At 35.8% G+C, this 25,872-nt stretch overlaps 1 protein-coding gene across 1 annotated transcript in view; it reads left to right on the top strand.

The window, feature by feature from the left end:
- The window catches only part of COL24A1 (collagen type XXIV alpha 1 chain), a 396,587-nt gene that overhangs the window by 26,798 nt on the left and 343,917 nt on the right, over window positions 1-25,872 (top strand). Inside the window, exons 3-5 of the mRNA XM_027114231.1 lie at window positions 825-2,176; window positions 9,272-9,325; window positions 12,026-12,079. Of these exons, the coding sequence (XP_026970032.1) occupies window positions 825-2,176; window positions 9,272-9,325; window positions 12,026-12,079 (1,460 nt within the window). The remainder of the gene's footprint in view (window positions 1-824; window positions 2,177-9,271; window positions 9,326-12,025; window positions 12,080-25,872) is intronic.

Here is a 25,872-nt window from a genome sequence, read left to right as displayed (position 1 = left end):
GCAGTATACTATCAATAACATTACAATGAAAACCAGAAAAATCATAATTATATAATGTATATAAAACCTATATTTTATAATAAATATTGAGAAACTCCGCAAACTGTTTGGATTAACAGTTACTCTGGAGGACTGAGAAAAAAATGGAAGAGACAGAAATTTAGAAGGGAGAGAAAAAAATACAATGATCAGCAACAGTAAGAATTTAAGTTCTCTTGTCCAGGAGTTTTCAGGGTGACTGGGTACTTTATGTATAGCACACACTTAAAGCATTAGGCATAGGGAGAGCTCTTATGTGACCTGTAAATTCTCGGAAGGTAAAACGGAAAACAGCCTGAAAAATTAGTTTAAAAAATAATAGTTTAAACGGTTGTGTGAACTTAATTTATAAAATGGTTTCCAAATTAAAAATTTCTTTTTGTAAGTATGTCCCTAGTTTCTCTTTAACACAGAACTCATAAAATTTTAAGTTCTAAATTAAAGATATAAATGACTATCTGGGAATCTTTGAACATGTAATTCATTGGAGTAACAAGTTTCCTAATTGGGAAGAATAAGAGAACATTTATTAAATTTTGGGTTTAGGGATATTGGGGTGTATGTATGTGTGTGTTTCAGATTATGAGTATAACATTTTATTTTCCCTTTCCATACCTCTCATTACCTAGAAATTAGTTATTGATAGAGCATGTTTATTTTAGTGGTTACTGTTGATACCTACAAGGAAGATTGTAGGTATACTCAAACATTTATATGAACACATGAATGCATAAGAGTAAGATTCTTTCTCTCTTTCTCTTTCTCTCTCTCTTTTTAATTTCCAGGCATAGATATTCTTCATCAACTAGGCCTTGGAGGCAAAGATGTAAGACATTCATCATCAGTGACTGCTGTACCATCATCATCTACACCATTACCTCAGGGGGTCCATTTAACAGAATCGGGTGTCCTTTTAACAAATGATTCTTATATTGAGTCACCTCTCGTGAAAATTTTACCAGTCAACTTAGAACAGCCATTTACAATATTAATTGGTTTACAGTCACATAGAGTAAACAATGCATTTCTCTTCAGCATTAGAAGTAAAAATAGACTGCAATTAGGAGTACAGTTATTACCTAAAAAATTAGTGGTATACCTTGGAGGAAAGCAGTCTGTATTTTTCAACTACAGTGTTCACGATGAGCAATGGCACACATTTGCCATTGCTGTTAGCTGTCAAGTTGTCTCAATGTTTGCTGAATGTGGAAAGAAATATTTTAGCAGAGAGACTCTTTCGGAAGTTCAGACCTTTGATTCTAACAGTGTGTTTACCTTGGGAAGTATAAATAATAATTCTGTCCATTTTGAAGGAATAGTATGTCAGTTGGATATTATTCCTTCTGCAGAAACGTCTGCAAACTATTGCAGATATGTGAAACAGCAGTGTCTCCCTGAGACAAGCCTTCTTCATACAACTATTGTACCAGCTAAGATACCAGAAAACTCTCTCTTGCCCAAAAGATTTGGTGAAAAAGTACTGTCGGAGGACACACTTACCAAAGGCAGAAGCATTCTAGATTCCAGAAATGATTCTACGGCAGTGCATAAAGAACAAGAACACCAGATATCAAGATCTCAGTTAACTTCTCTTCGTTCAGAGAATGTCTCTGCTGTGGATCTTGTGAACCATGTGATTCAGGCCAAAGAAATGATCACCGAGCAACTTACTCAGGCAAATCTAAGCCTGCCAATGACACATCATAGCCTCAATGAGCCAAGGAAAAATAGCAAGGAGAAATTTAGTTCTCTTCTAAACGTGTTGGACAATGTCACACAACATAATGATAAAGTAACTGGTCTGTCACCATTTAAGAAGATATCCTCTATTCTTCCACATATAAAACAAGATACAATTAAGAATGTCAAGAAAGCTATCACAGCAAATCTACACACTAATGAACTTATGGAACTGCAACAGACTTTAAACACAACCTTATACAGAGTGACAGATGAGCCATCTTTGGATAATCACCTTGATCTAAGGAAGGAAGGTGAATTTGATCCTGATGCTACTTATCCCTTCGAAAATAGCTATGAAACTGAGCTTTATGATTATTATTATTATTATGAGGATCTTAATACAATGCTCGAAATGGAGAATCTAAGAGGGCCAAAAGGGGACACTGGACCTCCCGTAAGTTATTGTTTTTAAAATGTGTCTTAATGCACTAATTTACCAAACATTTTGAAAGGAATTCTCTAGGCTGAACAGTACAGAACAGATCTGTCTTAGAGATGTACCCTGGCTTACAATGAGTACATTATGCTTGCTATAATATATCCAACCAGAATGCAACCCTGGGTCAAATATTGTACTTTTTTTTTTTTGGTTTTTATTGGAAGGCTGAAAAGCTTACTTAATTCTGGTAAAGTGGTGAGTAAACTATATGCTTTTCTTGTTCAGGTGAAATTCAATCAGGAGTTCAACTGCTAAATATAGATCAGCATTCTTTTTTATGAAAAAAACCCATAGGCTTAATGCATACTCATGTTGAGAAGGATATGAAAGTTATAGTAGACTAAATAAAAATACTTTAAATACATTATTAAATATACTTTCAACAAAATCATATCAAAAATGAATTAAAATAGAGTGTAAAATTTTAGATAGAGATAATTTTATAGTGGGTCACTGGGGAAAAGCAAACCCTTACATTATAGAAATTAAAATATTTCACTTAGAATTGTAAACAGTAACATATTTCATTATATCTTTCATGATATAGCCAATTTACATTTATGGATTAATAAAAGTTCCATCTGCCTCATACAAAAATAGCCAGTCAGCCCATCAGTCCATCAGTAGAAAAAGAGCCAAGTTACTTACTTAATAATGCCTAAGTAAAACTATGAGATAATAGACTGATTTTTTTTTTAGCTCTGAAATTATTTTGTCATGTAGGTGCAATTGTAGATGGACATTTGAAAAATTTTTAATCACTTAAAATTCATTTAAAGCTATTTAAAATCACATTAGGAACATTATGTTTTTGCCTTTCATATTTTTGAATACCTTAAACAATCAACTTATATGTTTTTAGAAATTGTTTTTTAGGTTGCAAGCAGACTAAAATATATCTTAAGGTATTTCCTTTATTTGATGAAAATAAAATTTGAATCATTTGTTTAGTTCCAGAAATCATAGAATAGGAGATGACACCACTTGCTGAGCTTGTGTTTCTTTTGCGGTTATTACTCAGTGATTTGATAGGTATTGAGCAACTCTTATTAGTGTGAATGTTTAAAGGGTTTAATAAAATCTGAATAATATAGAGAAATAAACTTTTCAGCTATGACAATTATCAACATATTAGTAATAAAATTGAGCCATTAGGCAGGTCATATTAAACAGTTATGTAAGCTATTTACTTTCTTCAAAAAAAAGTCAGTGATGAGTGTTAATCTCTTCTCTAAATTCAAGAATAGTTGTTTCAGCATTAGTATATTCAACAGATACTAACTTAGTCTCTGCTTGGGCAAAGCAGAAACACAAGGTATGTATAACAGAGTTACTGCTCAGAAGGAGCTTACATTGTGGTAACGGGGACACAGGAAGTACATTTATAATTATATCTCAGGGTCAAGTAAGATTAAATGTCACTGAGAGATACAAACTAAATATATGGAGTACACATTTTCAAAGGGAAGAAAAATAGTTTTTGAGGGGATCCCTATGAAAGATCACTTAAGGCTGAATGTGTTCAGGATAGGTTCTTGTGGACAAAGTTTTCAGAACGTCAGCCTCAAAGAATGGATACGATTTTGATAGGTGAAAGGAACTGGCGTATCTTTTATGTAGGAGAAACAGCAAAATAGTTATAATTTGAGTTCTTATTAATTTTTGGTTACCTATAACCAAAATAGTTATAATTTATTGAGTTTTACTATGGTAGCAGGCACTCTACCATGCCCTTTACATTTGTTATCTTAAAAGAACTTTGTAAGTTTGGTATTATTATCCTCATTTTTCAGGTTAAGAAACTGAGGCCCAGAGGAATTAGTTTACTTGTCCATAACCACATTGCTAATTGATAGAGCCAGGATTTTGACCCAGGTTTTCTGCCTCTAAAGTTCAAACTCTTTCATGATATTAGGCTGAATAATGTTAGACAAATATAAGACCCAAGACAGATGTGGACAGGTTGTAGAGGTCTTAATTTTCAAACTGATAGTTCTAACTTTATCTTGGTTCTCAGTGGGGAATTCTGTAGGTTTCTAAGTAGAGGCATGAATAGGGAAGTCAATCTGGTGGCAGTGCTCAGAGCAGACAGGAAATTCCTGTTATCATCTGGATGTTACAAGACTAGGACATTATCTAGGATGCCAGCGGTGAAAATGCAAAGGAGAGGTAGGATTCAAGAGATATTTTGAAGGAAGGTTTGGTAGAAACCTAGGAAATTAATTGGACCTAGGGACCAAGTAAAAAGGTAGAGGATCCAAGATGGCTTCTAAGGTTTTAAGCCTGTGGATTGAGAGAATGGTGATACCATTACTAAAACCAATAATTAAGAGAGGAAGTTGATTTTAGGAGAAGAAATGAAGTTAAAACATCTAAGGTGCTGTTGGCAAATCAGTAAGCTGTTGGAAGAATTGAAGAAGCTGAAGTAAAAAAGAGAGGTCAAAGTAGGGGGTATAGATATGGGAGTTTTCCTGTCAATATTATATCAATAGTTGAAGCTATAGAGTCAGATAATTTTCAAGGAAAGGAGTTCGGCATAGAGTCGAGAGCCAAATCATGAGCCATGTTTGCTTTGTGGTTATAGAAGAAAGAAAAAAAAAGCAGAAATGTGACGGAGTAATTAGAGAGATGGGAGAGAATACAGTATACTATCACAAAAGCCAAAGATGAGAGTTTTGAGAAGAAATTGATCAGCAGTGCTGAAAGCTACAGCTGAGGACTGAGAAAAAGTGGAGGAAATCCTTTGGATCTTCTGATGGGAAAGTCATTATTGAACTTTGAGAATCTGACTTCAGCATAGTGTAGAAGTCTAAAGGTAGATTTTAGAAAGCTAATGAGAGGGTGAATGGTGATGAAATGATGAACTTTGTAGAGACTGCTGCACTGCTTCTTGAAGTGGATGTTACTGTGTGAAGTCTGAGGCCAGCCTGATTTTTCCTACTTGTAGGTGACTGTTTTTCCTCTGTATGCCCATGCAGTTCTTTTGTTATCTTTGAAGTTCATTTCATCAAACCTGTTAGGTTCTGTATCAGTTTTTTCTGGTACTCTTTTGATCTGAAGATTATTTTTAGTTATTATAGAAAAGTCTCTCCTTATATTCTCAGGTATTTTTCTTTTGCATTTTTCTATATTATTCTTCAGACATACCAGTATATGTTAAATGTCCTTTGTGATGATAGTATTTATTATCTTCTCTACAGTCATGTCCATGTGATTGCATTTTTCCACTTTGTTTTATGTGAATTCAGTTAAACTACATCCATATCCCTTAATTGATTTGTTCAGTTGTAGTCAGTTTTTATTGTTTCTGACCTGGCTTTCATCTATAATTGTTTCTTTTTTGCTCTTTCAATCTTTAAGCTCCCTGGCTCACATTTTATTACCTTGGTTGTTATTTTTAATGTCTTATAACTCTTCTTTGAGCTCTCATTTTGTAGAAAAATAGCATCTTGAAATTTTTTGAATCTATAGTGAACTATATGAACTTTTTCTCTGTTGCGTGGAGTGATTCCTCTTCTGGTAAACAGTTTTCATCTACTTTTAATTTATGTTTCTGTTCTCACACTTTCCCCTCCCCTCAATATGCATAGGTCCCTTGCTGGTTTCTTTCTGGTTATTACTCATTTTTAAAATAAAGACAACTCTATCTGGGTCACTATTTGCTTCAGAATTCTATAGGGAGAGGCAAAGGGAAGTAGTGGTACACAACATCAAATTTAAGTTGCTATCTTCAACACCGTCTTTCCATATTTATTTTGTCCTCTATCCAGAAACATATCTCCTCTCATTTTCATGTACGTGAAGCCCTCTATATTGCTCTGAGAAGTGATATGATGATTTATGCTCTTGTCTTCTACCTCCTCTCACAACCAGAAATCTCCTGAAGTTAGGAGATTTGTTGCAGATCATGAAAATGTGTTCTTCCTCTTCAGCTCTACTTTCCTTACTCCTGGTTGTTTGAACTGGGTCTTTACAGGGTCATGAATTATATGTCCTGTGGCTTTCCCATTTCCTTAAACTTTACTATTGTTATTAAAGGATTGTTGGTATGAACTTTCTGGACTGATATACTTTTAGATATCTGTAGCCTGTCTAAGCTTTGACGTCTGAAGAGGTTTTTTGTTTGTTTTTTGTTTTTGGTCATCTCTCAGCATCTTTCCTTACTCCAAACTGTCTCAATATTTGGAAGAGAATTTTCATATTTTTGGTTTGTGGTTTTGGTCTTTTCCTTGTTTCATCAGAGATGTTTTCTTCTTTTGGTGTTTTTTGTTGTTTTCAGTGGTTTTGAGGGAAGGAGGGTTCTCATTCTGCTATCTTTTATATAAATTCTCTAGTGATCGATTTAAAATATAAATTAGATCATGTCATTTATCTTCTTAAACTCTTCAGTGACTGAAGAGTAAAGCAGTTAGAATAAACTAAAAACTCTTTATCATGACCCATGCAGTCGTATATCATCTGGCCCCTGCTTTCCTCTGCAACCTCATTTTGTTCCACTTTTGCTTAATCGCACCGTTGGGTTTCTTTTATCTCCTTGATAAGACTGTAATTTTTCTTTGTTTTGTTTTATTTTACTCATGCCCTAATTCATTTTACTCCTGTTTTCTGGAATTTTATTTTCTCCTCTTTCGTTACTCCTCTTCATTTTTTAGATATAACTTAGCACTTCCTCAGAGAAGCCTTCTCTGATACCACAATATAAATTATGTACACTGTTGATCTCTCTCGGTTGCTTGTTCTTTTCTTCATATCACTAAATAAAATGTATATTATGTGTTTATTTATTAATGGGTGTTTTTTTAATCTCACTGCCACCTCCGGGAGGGTTTGATGTTTACTAATGTTTATTGAGTGAGTGAATGAATGAATGAGTGAATGAATTATAGAGGGAACTTTAGATGTAGGACTTCCAAGATTAATTGACCAGATATTACTATCTCTTAGAAGGACTGAATACATTTGCCTTAGTATATATATTACCCTAGTAATAATAGTATTATAACTAACATTAATTGAATACTGCCTGTGCCCCAGCCATACCTTTTAAAAAATTGCTCTATAGTTTATTGGTTAAGTACTGTATATCAGACATAGTTACAGGTATTTTATATAGTACAATATCTTTAATGCTTACAATAACACTGAAAAATAAATTTTTTGTCATCAGTATTATAAAGATGAGGAAACTAAGGCTTAGATAGAGTAATTGACTTGTCTAGGGTCATTCAGCAAGTAAATGATTGAAGCATGATTTGAATCTAGATTGGATGATTGCCATACCATTGCTCTTTTAATTGAATTATACTTTCTCTTAATAACCAATAACCTGAAAGTTAAAGTGCCTTTTTTAGTACTTTATTTATCAAAAGTAACTCATAAAAAAAGTCATATAAAATTACTTTCCTTCTCTGGTTTCTAGAAAATGCCTATTAATAACCTGTTCTCAAAGATATGGAAATGCAAAATTGTGAAGACAAGTTAAAATTGAGTTTTATTTATTGCTTATTAAACAATTCAAATATTTCAGTCACAACACAAAATATAGTCTTTTCTCCTTAGTATCTAACATTAACTGTAATATTAACTTCTTTTTCAGTGTGAATGTAGTAGTGTTTTCTTATGTCACAAAGTAGCGTGACAGGGCAATAAACCAAACTAGATATTTTGTTTTAATTTTGCATTTAGTTTTTATTTTTAGTTCTTATTTTGGGGGACTTCAAATCATCAGCTGGTAAGTTCTGATGATAACAGCAGAACCAGAAATAATTTGAAAAGAATTTTAATTTTTTTTGAAAATAAGTGAAAGTCAGTTTTTGATGGAAGCTAGTGATATAATAATGATGCAGAATATTTGAATGGCTCAGGAGGGAGAACAGAAATATTACTCTTCTGTGGTTGAATAGGAATATTCCTTTTCTCTTAATATTAGAGAATACATGAAAGGTTTTTATTAAGGAGTAGGAGAAGGAAAAAAATTAAAAGGAAAATGGACAGTTTGAACTATAAAGAGCATTAGAAAACTGCCAAATGACTGTAGCATTAATAAAGGAGAAAGTTTCAAAGATAAAAATGTTACATAAAAATGAGGATCAGTAGACCATGCTACTTGTTAATGGTAGGGCTAATATCTTAACCTTGATATGTCTCATTTCAAAACTTGTAGTATTTTTACTGCAATAATGAATGAATGTTTGTAAAATGGAATGTGCGTATGCTCTGTAGACATCAAGAATAATGCCATGGCAGCAGAATGCACAGTAACAATGAAATTAATGGACAGATGAATGAATGAATATGTATTAACCGTATCCCAAATGAACACTTATTCTTCTACAGTTGATTGTTAAAGCAAAAAAAGATGACATAAGGCATAATATGAGGAAACAAAGTAGTAGTTTCCTATTTCTTATTTGATATATTTAATAAGTGACATTTAAAGAACTCAGAATACTTTAAAAATTGACCTGTTTTTGCTTTCATATTTTGTTTTTACAAACCATTTAACTCTTATTAGTGACCTCCTGGTATGCTGCATTTTGTGTAAGGCAGATTTATTACTGAATATACTAGAAGGATCTCATTGTAACAGTTTAACACATTACACAGATCCTTGGTATAAGCCTTTTAAAAGAACATAAAATGGTTAGTGCTTTAATTTTTCAAGGCAAGTCTTCTGTTGAAATGTATTTGAAAAAACCTGTAGTTGTTGGTCTCTAAACCCTAAATTGAATTCCTCCTTCAGTAGTAAAAGTAAATTTAGGTAAAAAACTACCCACGAAACTACTAGTTATGGTCCCTGTGAAAACCAGATACAGTGGCCGTAACCATAAGTCATAGACTTCCTGCTGCCATATCTAGCCAGATTAAAGAGGACGTCTTGAGTTTTAGCTCTCACCCCTGCTGATTAGGGTGAGGGGTTTCATGTTGTTTGAAAATCATCAGCTGGTAACTAGGGATGGAAAAGGACCCCTGGAGTGAGACTCTTAGCAAGACTTGTGAGAGAGGATGCATCTGTTATCATGCCTAATATCTCGGCATTTGTTTTCCAAGGGTCCTTCTGGCCCAGCAGGTATCCCAGGTCCATCAGGAAAGAGAGGTCCACGGGTAAGTAGATGACCTCCGTTTCTCACTTGCTGTTAGAACTGGTAGCTTTCCAGTATGTTTTTTCCTAGTATTGTACAGTATGTACTTTCCTTGGAAATCTGCCCTGGATTGGCAAAGGTAGGAAATTGGCCCTACCTTTGCCAATTCAAGAGAAGCCTGGGAATACGTGCCAGCTGTTTATTTGAGTATGAACACCCAGCCCCAAAGCATTCTCTGTGAGCATGCTCAAGAAAGATAATCAAATTTGTAGATTAGTGACTGTTTGAGTGCTATTTGTAACATTATTCTTAGTTATAAAGTGATCTCATCTACAGTTGATAGTCCAAGGTGGGGTTCATTTACTTTGGGAAATGAAAAAGAGTGGGCGGCCTTAAAATAGTACATTCCTGGATTATATAATGGAAAATATTGGAGCTATAAAGTAAAAAAGTAATTGTCCTGAGGAAAAAAGCTGCCTTAAGGATAAGCAGTAGTTTCTCACATTACACAGGTCCAACAAAAGATTTATTGCTGTGTTAGAATTAGTTTCTTTCCAACCTCAAAAAAAAAAAAAAAGAATGGACTTCTACTAGCGGAAATTCTTCAAAGAGCTAGAAAAAGAATTGTGATTGTGTGTTATAAAGACAAATGCAAATGCCATAAATGATCCACTTTCTTTACTGATTTTTATTTATCATATAAACAATATAATGAAAAATCACCCTAAAATGTTACTTTAAATGGTCCTATTCACATCAAGATCTTGTCCATATGAGGCTGAAGATGATTGCTCACTCCGTTGTAGCTGTTTAACATTTCTTTCTTTATACTTGATGACCTACCACATTCCTCCCAGAGTGTCTTCTAAACTTGCTCCCTCTCTTCCAGCCAGCAGACCATTTCTGTCCTCCTACTTTTCTGTCAGGAAACCCTGGATCCTACTTCCCTGAGGGACTGAGTTCACCTTTGCACTAATTGCATTCCCTCTCCTCCATTAAGGCTGTTCTCCCACAGCATGACCTTTTTCTCTCCTTAGATTCTATGTTATTTGGCAACAACCAGCAAGTGATCTTTTTTAAAAATCCCAAACTTTCATTGATGCTAATTTTTCCTAAAGATATTGTCCTTGCTCACTCTTGCACTACTGAGCTTTGTGAAATAATCCTTTATACCCATTGCACCCACATCTACATCAAAAACTCATTTGTTAATCCTTATAAATTTTTCCATCTGCTTTATTGAAATTTGTTTTGGAAGACTACACGAATGAGATGTCATGAAATCTAATTTTTGCCCTTAGTTTTCATCTTGCTAGATATACCTTCAGTGTTTGCATTGCCAGCACCCCTCTCCTTTCTGAAACATAATGCTCTATTAGTTCAGAAGTGAAAAGACAGATAAATAGATAATTAATAACTATTTATGTGTCAAGATGGAGGTGTAGCTGAAGAGCGCAGGGGTGTGGTACTAAGCCCAAATGAGTATAGGAGGACCTTCTGGAGATGAATCTTAGTCTTCTACTTGCTGGTTGTGTGAACCTAAGGTTCCCCATTTATAAATGGGAGTAAATAACCACCTTGCAGGATTGTTATAAGGATTAGTAATTAAAAAGTAAAGCATTAACACAGTTACTTGCACAATAGTAGGTATTTAGTAAATAGAAGCAGTTATTGAATTCAAATTGACAAATATTCCTTTTTCTTTTTTGGCCTCCCTTGTGTGGCTTTTGGGATCTTTATTCCCTGACCAGAGATTGAACCCAGGCCACGGCAGTGAAAGCACCCAGTCCTAACCACTGAACCACCAGGGAACTCTCCAAATTGACAAATATTCATTGAGACGTTGCTATGCGCTAAGTACTACACTGGTAATATTCAAAACAGACTCTTGGGCTTCCCTGGTGGCGCAGTGGTTGAGAGTCGGTCTGCCGATGCAGGCGACACGGGTCCGTGCCCCAGTCTGCGATGATCCCACATGCCGCAGAGCGGCTGGGCCCGTGAGCCATGGCTGCTGAGCCTGCGAAAAACAGACTCTTTTCAAAGAATTTATAATTCTGAAACTAAACATATGTCATAAGGAAGTTAAAATAGCAATAAAATATTTAAATGGCAGAAATATCCCAAGACAATATACAACTAATTGCAAATAAATTTTACATGCCCCAATTTCTGTGGAAATGAGTAAGAAAGAGAAATCCCTTCATGCTGGTGTAGCCAAGATTTAAAAATGAGGTGGTATCTCAGTTGATGCTTGAATGTGGTTTGGGCAGGTGTAGGGGGGCAAGGTTAAATGAGGTAAGTCTTTAAGGTATGCATGATAGCAGAAACAAAAACCCAAGTGCAGAAAGGGTTACCATATGTTGAGAGGAGAGTAACTAAACAACTGCACTTTGTTATTTTTAGGCTTCTTACTCTGCACAACTTTTAGAAGTAGCACTAAGCAATGTGGCTGGAGATAGGGGCGGTAAATAAAGGACGTAAACACCTCAAGGACAGTGTTTTGAAGCAAAAACAGAAACCACAGTTCTGCTCTATAATTAGTCTTCTCCAAGACTGAAATATCCAAGATCTCAGAAGAGATAAAGAACTTTGTAAAATAATATATCCATTTTAATGAATTACATAATATTTATTTGAATGTTATAATAACCACTGTCTTTTATTTGTATCTAGATCTGTGCTAAGAATGATCTTTCTTTTTTTTTTTTTTCACTATTTGCAGGGCATACCAGGGCCACATGGAAATCCTGGGTTACCTGGATTACCAGGTCCAAAGGTGAGTGATTATTAGTGAGTATCGTAAAGAAGATCTTTAACTTTTAAAAGCCAACCTTGGGATATTGAGGACCTCTGTCATTTCCAGAGCATGATTCTTCAGCAAGATGGTCTTAGCCCGACAGAGAGCCAGGCTCCTCTGAGAGCCCGCCACACTTGGATTTATATATAGCTAGTGGTAAAGGCAAGCACAGCCCTGCTTTGGTATTCCAAAGTCTTTATTGTCAAAATATGATGGCAATATATGGAAACCTCTGAAATATACAGATTATGATTTGAGTCATTTACCTTAAATCAAGGCTATTTTAATGTATAGATAAGTACTGAGGAAATAAAATATGATTTATTTCCCTGTTCCACACTTTCCTAATATTTTTACCTGAAAAAGATCTGTGAGGATAATGCTTATAGGATACTCATATTTTTATGAGAACAACTAACCTGAAAGCCTGTATATATATATGAGCATACATTGTTGTGTAGTGGTAGCATGGTAGATAATAGTGTGATAGATAGTAGTATGAGTATAGTAAAAACGGATGGAAGAATATATACCAGGCTGGTTACCTTGAGAGCAGGTATGGAATTGGAAAGATAGTTAAATTTATATATATGCGTTAAGCATTAGGGTTTTGGTTTCCAGTAACATCATGAATATTTTAGGGTCATTAATAACCACTCTGCTTATTAATTATCTCACTCAAAAGTAACCATATAGATGTTACCATATAGATATAGGTTAAGATAGGATAGAGCTTAAGAACACAGGTTTTGGAGTCTTAACTGATTGGGGTTCAGGTTTTAGCCCTCTTGATTTGTATGACTAGAAGAAAATTACTTGCTTAGCGGCTTTAAGCTTCACTTTCTTCTTCTCCAAAATAGGAAAAATCATAGTATGTCCTCAGAGGGCTGGAGTGAAGGCTAAATAAATTGTGAGTAAAGCCCTTAACAGTGTTAACATGTCATAAGTAGTATCATTATTATTAATACGTAATAATGATAACAGATATTTTAAATCTAAATTTCCCAAAGTTTCTCATCACTGTCAGCAATTTTTTGAGTTTAATAAAATATCTCAGAGAGAAAAGAGACTTAACTAAAGTCTGGATGTGTAACAGTGAGAAAAAAGACAAATGCCTTCTAAAGAAATTAGAAGTTTGTTCTTAAATTTGTGATTCCCTCGCCTTCACGCTTTTGGGGGGACTTTCAGGATATTTAGTGAAAGGCTAATGTAGTTGTAAAGACCCAGCTCGTGTTTTTCCACAGAGCTGAAGTTCTAGGGGGCTTGCCGTCCTGCTAACACCCTGATCTCCACAACAAGAAGGAAGACAGAATGGGGGAGGGCTGGGTTTCCACATGGTTTGTGTTGTCCTCCCCTTCCCCTACCTTAGCCAGTAGCAAACAGATACTTGAAACAAACAAAAAAGATAGAGAATAGGGTGAGGAGAGATGAAGGTAGAGATAGTGGAAAGCCTTTGATTTAATTGACTTCTTAAAATGTGTGTACTTATTCAGGAGAAAATACTTGAGAAAATGATGAACTTTGTAACAAAAAATTTTCATTGTCCAAAGATTAAAAACAGGATATTTTTCAGTGTTGACTGGTATGAATATGTGTCTTTGGTAAAATGAACTAGGAGAGATGAAATCTTAATCTCAAGATATCTCTTTAATATTATATTTAGTAGTGTGAGTAAAATTTTGACTATAACTATTTACCAATAACATATTTTTATGAACCCATATATTAGGGATTTTAAAACCTCCACTTTTAATTTGCAAGCAACTAACTGAACCTCTTGGGAACTTAGTTGTATAGACCTGAATATTAGTCTTTAATTCATATTTAATTTGATAATTTGATAACCATGTTCAAAATAGCCAAGACTGACCATGATTTGTTTTAACTGCACATATTTGTGGAGGACATTAGATTGTGACAGGTGTTAAAAATCACCACTGTGTCTTAAATGAATCAAGTGAAGCTTGTAGCATGTGGTTTGTGAAACCAATTTTCCTAGATATTTAATATGCACTTTAAAGTAATCAGGATTAATAGAACATTCAAGGCTTATACTTTATAATCCTCTTATAGTATTTATTCAAGGCAGTGCAATAAAAATGCAAATTTCATTCTCTCAACAATAAATTTTGACATGTGATCACAGGATTTATTTTTCTTCAGAGAACAAAAATCCCTTTTAGATTAAGGGATTTTAGAGTATAAAGACACTTTCAGCATTTTTCTCTTTTCAGTTATTGTTTAGCAAGAATAACATAGAATTATTGGCCTCTAAGGAAATTGTATAAAGATTCGTCTTGTCGCTTGGACAAGAAATGATCTGTCCATTTCAAAAGGGGTTACCTGAACCTATGAAAAGACCAAATTAAGGCAATTGCAAGTTTAGAAAGGTTTAACTGAAATGGAAAATACAATGCATTATGGAACCTTTATACAGTCATATTTGGATTAATGTGCTTTATAAAAATTGTTAGAACTGATACCAGGGTTCTTGGCCTTCCCTAATCAATAGAAATTGCTAGTTCCTTATATGGGGTGAGGGTAGGGGTGTGTCCAAGGGTCGGGCCAGAGGGGTGGCTTAGGTGTTTTGCCCACCCCTTTGGTTGTGTTGAGTTCAGGGGGCATGAGCAGTACCTGGATTTTGCTCCCAGCTCTTCAAAAGTGGCAGTTGGGGGTTTTTTTTGGTCTTTTTGTATCTTTTATCCATAATTTGTCCCAACTGCACATGCACACAGTTATTTTTAGTCCCTGATAGTGTCTTTGTGTTTTGTTGCTTGAGGAGAGGTTTGTCCAGGTGCAGGCATTGCAGCACTGCAGCAAAGAGTCCCAGGTCCCAGCCTGTCTCAGAACCAAAAGATATACCTTACATAAGTTAATGGCATAAAGCACGTAAAACACCTGGTAGAATACTTGTGTATAGTTGACACTTAAGAAAACATTATTGCCCTTTTCTGGAGGAGCTACTTATAAGGTAACTAGGCTATTTAGCAATGAAACTTTTACTGCAAGTATCGCATTTATTATTTGTTAAGTAAAAAAAAAAAAAGTCTTGTGGCTCTTATGAATGAAAATACCTTAATATAGTAAAGAAATATGTTCTATTTATAAGACTATTTAAAAGTTTATAAGAATAAAGCTTATTTTGCTAACATACTCTTGATTGATGCAAAAATTAATTTATTTTCTGTTATACTTTTACAATTAAGTTAGTATTTATCATAAAGGACAAAAAGTGTAAACTGATCTTTGGTAGTTCTCAACTCTGTTCGAGCAAAATGAGTTTTCACACATCTGTTCGTCTTCCTTAGTAGATTCTGAGTTACTTGAATGCAGTGGCCAGATCTTACTCATCCTTGCCTTTGTGTCCAGCCCAATGCCCAGCAGGTGTTGGGCACTCAGTAAATGTTAAACTGAAACAATAAGCAGACTTAACATTAGAAACAAGGCACTGGCATCATAAGAGAATGAGAACTAGCAGTTATTAAGCATATAATTATTTTATGTATGCCATCTCATTCAGTTCCACTTCCGTTAAGAGTACTGTTCAGAGCAGGCTTTATTACCTTCTACTTTCCACAGAAGAAAACATATTCAGAGAGGTAAGTACTTAACCAAGGTAACACAGTTGTAACTGGCATCAGAATTAGATCTGTTTTACTCTTTCCCTTACACCAATTTGTCTCTACTAACATAGTGAGGAGTTCATTTATGAAACAGCACCTTAAAGAGGAAGGGTTTGGGTAGGGTAATAACCTAATGTAATTAAAGACTTGCTGAATTCATTTAGTAATAGTAACAAAATATGTCCATTCCAAGGTTCCAGCTTATCCTTTGGATACTGATAATAACATATAAAGTCCATAAAGAGTGAAACTGAACTCTAGCCTCTCAGAACTGTGTTGTTAAATTGTTAAATAGTAGAAGAATAAAATGCCACACAAAAATTTAGTGGTTAATATAGCATTTTTTCAGCATTATTAAGACTAATTGATTTAAAACAAAGACTATTGAGTTCTTTAGCTGAAATCATTAGCTGAAATCAGTAGACTAAGGGTAGAAATATTGTCTTCATAAAAAAAAACAACAACACAAGAAAGTGAATTCTGTTTCTCTATTTGCTAGAAAGAATGACTCTTTTCTTGCCACCAAATGCCTTCTGGGTCCACAGTTCATCATATTTACTTATTTAATATGAACTTTACTCGCAGGGTACTGGACATTTTTTATTACTATTAGTTAACACATGATCAATTATGCAGTAGATCTTTGGACATGAGTCCAAATGCGGAATCTAGCTCTTTGGCCTACCCTAGCCTACACTTATAATTCTAGTCCAGGCAATCTATTTGCGTCCAGATAGTTCATTTCCCAAAAATGCTTCTTAAAGGCAGCTTAAAACCTTCCCATGGACATTCATAGCTTATATTACTTTAGTCAGGTTCAATAGCTCCATCAAATTTAATCCAGTTAAATGAAAACATCTAACCTTAATAAGCTGCAATAACAGTGTCCCATTAGTAATATTAAATGAGATGTTATCAATAATGGTAAATATTGAATTTCCAAGGAATATATCTTTGTGCTGTTTTATTCCTGGTGTTGACCCTCTGCTACCATGTCTCCATCATTATTTCTCTAAACTGAAAGTCCCATTTTCCTTGTGTGTGAATTAAATAAATGTGTTGAGTATAGATGCTGACCCATTCTAAGAATTTTTTACTGAGTCAGATTGCTATGAAAAATTTTCAGTCCAACATTCTGAAAATGTAAAGTATGATAAAATGGTGAAGACTGAGGTGTTCCTATTAGTCTATGCAATGTAGGGACCTTTTTGTAAACGGCCAGACAAATATATTAAAATTTTTTCCTTCTAGCTATCAAAATCTATTGGGTTCATGTTAGAAGGATTCAGGAGCCAATTTAAAAAGGCTTCCACTAGCCAAAGATTGGTATAATTTGAGCATCATTAAGGATAATAACTGTAGTGGATTGAATCATAACAAATATCTCTAAATCCATGAGTTATAATGTTGTTAAAAACAGACAAACCCTCATTGGTCACCTTTAGAGGATGCTGGGGAATTACATCTATGAGATTGTCAAATTCTCTGACACCAATTGAATATTCAACAATTCAATTCAGTTCTGACACTACCCCAATTTAGTGTCAGACTCCACAGATTTAAGGGCTCAGTCCCACAAGACTCCTCACACTTGAGATGCCAGCAACAGATGGGTTGCCCAGGCTACTCACACTTCTGCTTGGCTGACTTACATGTTCAGGGATTCCCATAATCTCTTCCTCTCTCCCAGGTTTGCTATTTTGCTAGAACAGCTCACAGAACTCAGGAAAACACTTTAATTAGGTTTACCAATTTATTATTAAAAAATACAACTCAAGTAGCTAAATGGTAGAGATGCATAGGGCAAAATGTGGAGGGTGGGAACCTGGAGCTTCCATGCACTCCCCAGGTGTGCCATCTTCCCAGCACATCAGTGTGTTCACCTACTGGAAGCTCTTGGAATGTCTTTGTTCAAGAGTTTTTTTTGTTTGTTTTTTTGTTTTTACATCTTTATTGGAGTATAATTGCTTCACAATGGTGTGTTAGATTCTGCTTTATAACAAAATGAATCAGTTATACATATACATATGTTCCCATATCTCTTCCCTCTTGCATCTCCCTCCCTCCCACCCTCCCCATTCCACCCCTCTAGGTGGTCACAAAGCACCGAGCTGATCTCCCTGTGCTATGCAGCTGCCTCCCACTAGCTATCTATTTTACATTTGGTAGTGTATACATGTCCATGCCACTCTCTCACCCCATCACAGCTCACCGCTCCCCCTCCCCATATCCTCAAGTCCATTCTCTAGTAGGTCTGTGTCTTTATTCCCGTCTTACCCCTAGGTTCTTCATGACCTTTTTTTTTTTCTTAGATTCCATATATATGTGTTAGTATATGGTATTTGTCTTTCTCTTTCTCACTTACTTCACTCTGTATGACAGACTCTGGGTCCATCCACCTCACTACAAATAACTCAATTTCGTTTCTTTTTATGGCTGAGTAATATTCCATTGTATATATGTGCCACATCTTCTTTATCCATTCATCTGATGATGAACACTTAGGTTGTTTCCATCTCCTGGCTATTGTAAATAGAGCTGCAATGAACATTTTGGTACATGACTCTTTTTGAATTATGGTTTTCTCAGGGTATATGCCCAGAAGTGGGATTGCTGGGTCATATGGTAGTTCTATTTGTAGTTTTTTAAGGAACCTCCATACTGTTCTCCATAGTGGCTGTACCAATTCACATTCTCACCAGCAGTGCAAGAGTGTTCCCTTTTCTCCACACCCTCTCCAGCATTTATTGTTTCTAGATTTTTTGATGATGGCCATTCTGACTGGTGTGAGATGATATCTCATTGTAGTTTTGATTTGCATTTCTCTAATGATTAATGATGTTGAGCATTCTTTCATGTGTTTGTTGGCAATCTGTATATCTTCTTTGGAGAAATGTCCACCCCCTCCTCTCCCTGGAGGTGGGGGAGGGAATGGGGCTAAATTCCTATGCTCCAGTCACTTGTTAGCCTTTCCAGTGACTCATCCCCATCCTGAAGCTCTCTAGCTCCCTCTCTCCAGTCACCTCATTAGCATAAGCTCAGATGTTGTCGAAAAGCACTTGTTATGAGTAACAAAAGACACTCCTGTGACTCAGGAAATTCCAAGGGTTTTAGGAGCTCTGTGCTAGGAACCAGGGACAAAGACCAAATGTATATTTTTATTATACCACAGTGTCATTATTTTGAAAAATGGTAAATAGAAGAAAAATAAAGGGAAAGAATAAATTTTTTCTTAAGAAATTGCCTTGCTTTTCTTATAGAATTGAACCTTAGTGCAACCAAATAGTTGTCAAAGGGGAGTTTCTCTTTACAGAAAAAGCTAGCAAATGAAGAAAGAATACTAGAGTTAAAAATCACCATTTTTGCAATCCTGATGAAGAAGAGGTTGAAAACAATAGAAACAACTCAGGAAGACCAAAGGCCTTGAGGCAGGAGACTGCTTGGCAGTCTTTGAGGAATATCTGAATGAGATAAGTGGTAGGAGATAGATCAGAGACATAGCAGGAGCCAGATTATGTTGAATCTTGTAGGTAAGAATTTTGGTTTGGATTTTACTCTGTGTTAGGTATTTATTGGAGAGTTCTAAGTAGAAAGATGATACCATGCAATTTATGTTGTAGGAGGATGGTTCCAGCTATCACAGAGAATAGACTGGGGTAGGGGAAGGGTAGAAATAGGGGCACCAGTTTGGAGACTACTTCACTGGTCTACCCAAGCTCATGCTATGGGTGAGGATGGCATGGACTAGAGTCTTAACAATGGAGATGGTGTAAAGTGGTCAAACTCTAGATGTATTTTGAGGTACAGTTAATATAATTGCTGATGAGTCACTTATATGGTGTGAGAGAGGAGTCAAGGGTAATCTAAGGCTTAAGCAGTTGAACAGCTGGTATTGTGGGAGCTGCTATCTACTGGAATGAGGAGGAACATGATTTCAGGGTTTTACTTGTTTTGTTTTTGCGTGGGAGGAAATCAAGAGTTCATTTCCATTAATTTTTTTTTTTTTCCTTTTCCCCTGCTTTACGCAGGCCTCTTACTGCTGTGGCCTCTCCCGTTGTGGAGCACAGGCCCCGGACGTGCAGGCTCAGTGGCCATGGCTCACGGGCCTAGCTACTCCGCGGCATGTGGGATCCTCCCGGACCGGGGCACGAACCCGTGTCCCCTGCATCGGCAGGTGGACTCTCAACCACTGTGCCACCAGGGAAGCCCTCCATTAATGTTTTTAAAAAGCCAGCTTTTGGCTTTGTTAAGTTTTTCTATGGACCGTATAATATTTCATTGATTTTTAGCTCTATTCTAACATAAGCATTTAGAGCTATGAATTTCTCTCTAAGGACTGATTTAACTGCATCCCACAAAATTTGATGTGTTGTGTTTTCATTATCATTCAAGTTGAAATATATGCTTTCTTCATTACTCATGGGTTATTTAGAAGTATGTTTTTTTTTTTTAATGTCCATCAATTAGAAGCTTTTCTAGTGATCTTATTGTTGCTGGTTTCTAATTTAGTTCCATTGTATTCAGAAAGCACACAGTGGAAGAGTTTAATCTTTTAAAATTTATTGAGGCATTTTATGGCCCAGCATGTGATTATCTTGATGAATAGTTCATGTGAACTTCAAAAGATTCTGTATAGTGTTCTATAAATGTCAGTTCGATTATGGTGGCTGATGATGGTGGTCAAATTTTCTCTGTCCTTACTAGGTTTTCTTTTGTCTAGTTGTTCTGTTAATTACTGAGAGAGGTGTGTTGAAATATCCAACTCTGATTTTGGATTTTATTTCTTTAGTGTTTAGGAAGTGTTTAGTTAGTGTTTGCTTCATGTATTTTGCAGCTCTTGTGTGATGCATGCATATTTAAGACTGTTATGTCTTCCTGATGGACAGACCTTTTTATCATTATCAAATATCTCTGTTTATCTGTAGTAATACTCCTCTTCTTGAAGTCTAGTTTGATAGTAATAGAGCCACACCAACTTTTTAATGCTTATTGTCTGCCTGGTATATATATTTCCTTTCCTTTACCTTTCTATATTTAAAGTGCATCTCTTATAGATACTGTATAGTTGGGTCTTTTTATATTTATCTTGGCTTGATAATCTCTGATTTTTAATTAGAATGTTAAGTTCATTTACATTTGTGTAATTTTGGTATGATTGGGTCTTGGCCTTCTGCATTGTCATTTCTTTTCCATTTATCCCAGGTGTTCTTTGTTCCTTTATTCCCTTTTTCTACCTTCTTTTGGGTTAATCAAGTATATTTTATAGACTTTTTTTTTTTTTTTTTTTGCGGTACGCGGGCCTCTCACCGCTGCGGCCTCTCCCACCGCGGAGCACAGGCTCCGGACGCGCAGGCCCAGCGGCCACGGCCCACGGGCCCAGCCGCTCCGCGGCATGCGGGATCCTCCTAGAACGGGGCACGAACCCGTGTCCCCTGCATCGGCAGGCGGACTCCCAACCACAGCGCCACCAGGGAAGCCCTAATCAAGTATATTTTAGTATTTTATTTAATTTCTCTTGGCATTTCAACTGTGTCTCTGATTGATTTTTAGTGGTTTCTTTAGGGATTACAGTATACCTTATTAACTTATTGTAGTTTACTTAGAGTTATTATGGTAATATTTCATGTAAAATATAAGACTCTTGTAACATTACAATTACATTTATCTACTATCCCTCCATCCTTTGTGTTCTGTTGTCATTTATTTTACATCTATGTCGTTATAAACCCAACAGTACAATGCAATAATTTCTGTATTAAGTAATCAGTCTTATAAGGAAATTAAAAGAAGAAACAAACAAGAGAGTCATTCATATTTCCTCATTTATTTTCATTTCCAAAGCTCTTAATTCCTTCCTATAGATCTGAGTTTCTATCTGGTGTCACTCCCCTTTAGCTAGCAGAAATTCCTTCAATAATTCTTTGAGTACAGTTCTACTGGTGATGGTTTCTCTTGGTTTTTGTTTAGCTGAAATTTATTTTGTCTTTTTTGAAGGATAGTAAAAAAAAAATTTTGTAGAGTAAAAACATCTTGGTTGAGAATGTTTTTCTTCCAGCACTTTAAACATGTCTGATGTTCTCACATTTTGGCCTTTACTGTTTTTGATGAGGATTTAGCCAACATTTTTATTCCCCTCAATATAATGTGAAAACTTTCACCGGATGTCTTAATGTTTTTCTCTTTGTCTGGCTTTTAGCAGCTTTACTATGATGTCTGTAGGGGTGGTTTCCCTTAGATATTTCTTTGGGCTTCACTGAATGTCTTTTTATCCATAAAAAAATTTTTTTAAACAAATTTGGGACATTTTTGGCCATTATTTCTTCAAATAATCTTTCTGTCCCATTATTTCTCTCCTTTCCTTCTGGGACTCCATGTATGTTATACTATTAATATTGCCCCACAGGTCACTAGATCTCTGTTCATTTTTGCCATGTATTTTTTTTTCTCTTCTTCAGATTAGATAATTTCTATAGGTCTGCCTTTAATTTCATTAAACTTTACTTCTGCCTTCTCCAATATGATGTTAATCTCGTCCAGTAAATTTTTATATTTAAGATACTGTATTATCAGTTCTAGGTTTTTAGTCGACTCTTTTTATATAGTTTTCATCTGTCTGCTGATATTTGTCTGTTCACTCATTATGATCATCTTTTCCTTTAAGCCCTTGAACATATTTATAATAGTTAATAAAATCTTCAACTGCTGGGCTTCCCTGGTGGCGCAGTGGTTGAGAGTCCTCCTGCCAATGCAGGGGACACGGATTCGTGCCCCGGTCAGGGAAGATCCCACATGCCGCGGAGCGGCTGGGGCCATGAGCCATGGCTGCTGAGCCTGCGTGTCCGGAGCCTGTGCTCCACAATGGGAGAGGCCACAACAGTGAGAGGCCCGCGTACCACAAAAAAAAAAAAAAAAAAAAATCTTCCAACTGCTAATTCTAACTTCTAGGTCCTCTTGTGGTCTGTTTGTATTGACTGCCTTTCTTCTTTACCTCAAGTCAGATTTTCCCTTTAGCATGTCTAGAAAAATTTGATTACATACTGCATGTCGTGGATGATATGTGGATCTTTAGATGCTGTTACCTTTCTTTTTAATCCTTTGGAGACTTGATCTTTGTTCTGTAGGTGCTTAAATAACTGCCTCATCACCTTAAACTTGTACAGGTTTGGAAACTTTTATTTTTTTATTGGAGTATAATTGCTTTACAATGTTGTGTTAGTTTCTCCTGTAGAACAAAGTGAATCAGCTATATGTATACATATATCCCCTCCCTCTTGAGCCTCCCTCCCACCCCTCTAGGTCATCAGAGAGCACTGAGCTGAGCTCCCTGTGCTATACAGCAGCTTCCCACCAGCTATCTGTTTTACACATGGTAGTGTATATAGGTCAATGCTACTCTCTCAATTCGTCCCACCCTCCCCTTCCTGCCCCCTGTGTCCACAAGTCCGTTCTCTATGTCTGCATCTCTTTTCCTTCGCTGCAAATAGGTTCATCCGTACCATTTTTCTATATTCCATATGTGTGCGTTAATATACAATATTTGTTTTTCTCTTTCTGACTTACTCCGCTCTGTATGACAGACTCTAGGTTCATCCACATCAAGGTTTGGAAACTTTTTTAAAGAGCAGATCTGTTTCAGTTTTGCTTATAGTATTAGTGCGAGTCCATTAGTCCAAGAACATAGTATTTGCTTCTAAAGTATAACTCTCCCTCAATTTCAATGGAAAGGTATTTATCAAACTATTTACCATGTTCTTCTAAAATGATGTGGTTCAAACTCCAAACTTTCTCCTTTAGTGACCAGCAGCTGAAATTTGTTAATTCTTTCAGCCTTTTAGTTGATTTCTGCTGAGTTCTTTAGAATCTAGCTCATGAAAACACATGTCAGGATCAGCCAAGAATTAAAGAAAGTCTATATTCAAGCTTTGGGGGAAGCTGACTTTCTTTTTTTCTAGGATTTTCTCCCTCAGTTTGCGGTCCTTTTGGTACTCCTACACTCTGTCCTCTGATACCATTAGCCAAAAGGTTTATGTTTTTCTGCTTGAATTCCAGCCACTCTGTGCAGACTGGGAAGTGTCTTTAGGAGAAAGGCTGTATAAATGTGTATTAAACCAAGCGTGGTTTCTTCTTTCAAGAGTTGAATCCCCTCCAGCCCTGTTTTTTATTGTTCTCCTGTGCATTCAAATAGTTGTTTTACATATCTTGTCCTGACTTTACAATTGTAATCTTCAGGAGGATTAGTTGCATATATGCTACTCTGCCACTATCTGAACCAGAATTCCCAAGAGTTCCTTTTTGATCGTATTCAATTTGAGAGGACTATTTAACATCCAAGTGGAGATATAAAAAGGGTATATGAATCTGGAGTTTAGGGAAGATATCATAGCTAAAAATATACATTTCAGAGTCATCAATGTATATATGGAATTTAAAGCTATGGAACTGATGAGGTCACCTAGGGATGAATGTAGACAAAGAAGAGAAGTGTCAGAGGACTGAGTCTTGGGGCACTTCAGAGTTCAGTGTATTAGGAAGATGAAGAGGAACTAGCAAAGGAGACTGAGAAAGAATGACCGATGAGGTTAGGATAGTGGTAGGGACAAAAGCCTGAGTAGAGTAGGTCTAAGAGAGAATGGATGGAGAGGAAGTCTTTTAGTTAACATAGACAACTTTCTAGGAGTTTTTCTCTAAAAGGGGACAGTATAATGGAGCAGAGAAGGGAGATGTGGGCTCAAGGAAAGTTAGTTTTTAAGATTGGAGAAATTACAGTGCGTTTACTTGATGATGGCAGTTATCTTAGAAGTAAAAAGTAAAATAATGTAGGGAAGACAGTTCACCAGTAGTGTCCTGGTGAGAGACAATGTGGGGGTTTGGTTATGAAGGCAGAGTGTTTTGGAACAGGTTAAGGTGAGGTGTAGTGGATTTGGTTATGAGAACTTGTGAAAGGTGAAAGCAGGATAACCAGCTGAGAGTAAAGAGAGGGAAGTTATGAAATAATCGTCTATGAAAATGGGAAAGTCAATCGACTGAGGCAATTACTGGACACACCAAAAGACAAAGCAAAACAAAATCAATGTAAGATGTCATGAATTTCAAGTGAGATTTGTCAGCATTAATTGTTTTCTCTTAATCACATTCAGCTGATAGGGTCAGAGTAGGTAGAGAGTTTATATTTAAGATTTTCCAGGTAAGCTTATAAGACAGAGGGAGAAACAGGCAATGGTGTCATTTATGTATGCAAGGAAGTGATTGGAATATAAGACACTGGTATTTAGACTGGCTAGGGATGGGAAGTGAGACCATGTGGGGGATGAAAGAGTGAAAACATGATGGGATCACATATTAGCAGTTCCAGTGGGTCAAATAATTGTTAAAATTATAAAGGCTTAGAGTGAGCTAAAAAGATAAGAAGTATTGGTTAGAGAGTATAGTGCTTAAAATTGAGATTATGGACTTGTGCAGTTATTGCTAATATTTGAGCCAAGAACATTCAAGTGGTGCTACCTCAAGATTGTCATTTAGTGTTTCCTTTATGATACTCTACCAATTTAGCTCATTCATACTCTGAATTTTTAATTCCAAATTCTTTCCATTAAAATTTTGCTGCACTGTCAGTAATTCACTCAAGAGTTGTGTTCTCTGCTTTTCAAGATGGCCATAATTGTAAAATTTATTTTAATGATTGTATTTAGTACTGTTATTTTTAATACTAACTACTAACATCTATGTAATCTATAGGGGATTTGATCCTAAATCTTTCAAGCTAATCTAAGTAGGTATTATTATTATTCCCATTTTACAGAGGAGGAAATTCAGGTTCAGAGAGATTAAATGACTTGTTCAATCTTTTCACTCTAAATCCCAATACTCTTTCCATTATATTGTGTGGACTCCAATCTGATAAATTTGTTTGAACATCTTAATGGGTCTAATACCTTAGGGAGTTTCCCTCCTTATACAGAGAGCCATCTGGAGATCCATAACAGTCTAAAAGAGCTACTCTGATAATGAGGATTTTAGACTATAGCAGATCAGTAAGATAGGTGGGACTTTTGGAATCCTTGAGTAATAAAATGTAGGCAACTTCCTTTTCTTCTCATTCATACTCAAAAGGATATATAGCTCCTTCAACAAAAGTCGTGTAGGAGTAAG

Source organism: Aethalodelphis obliquidens, unplaced genomic scaffold (genome assembly GCF_003676395.1).
Source record: "Aethalodelphis obliquidens isolate GAN/ISIS:26980383/991018 unplaced genomic scaffold, ASM367639v1 scaffold13, whole genome shotgun sequence".
In the NCBI taxonomy this organism is placed as follows: Eukaryota; Metazoa; Chordata; class Mammalia; order Artiodactyla; family Delphinidae; genus Aethalodelphis; species Aethalodelphis obliquidens.
This window is presented reverse-complemented; position numbering and strand designations above follow the sequence as displayed.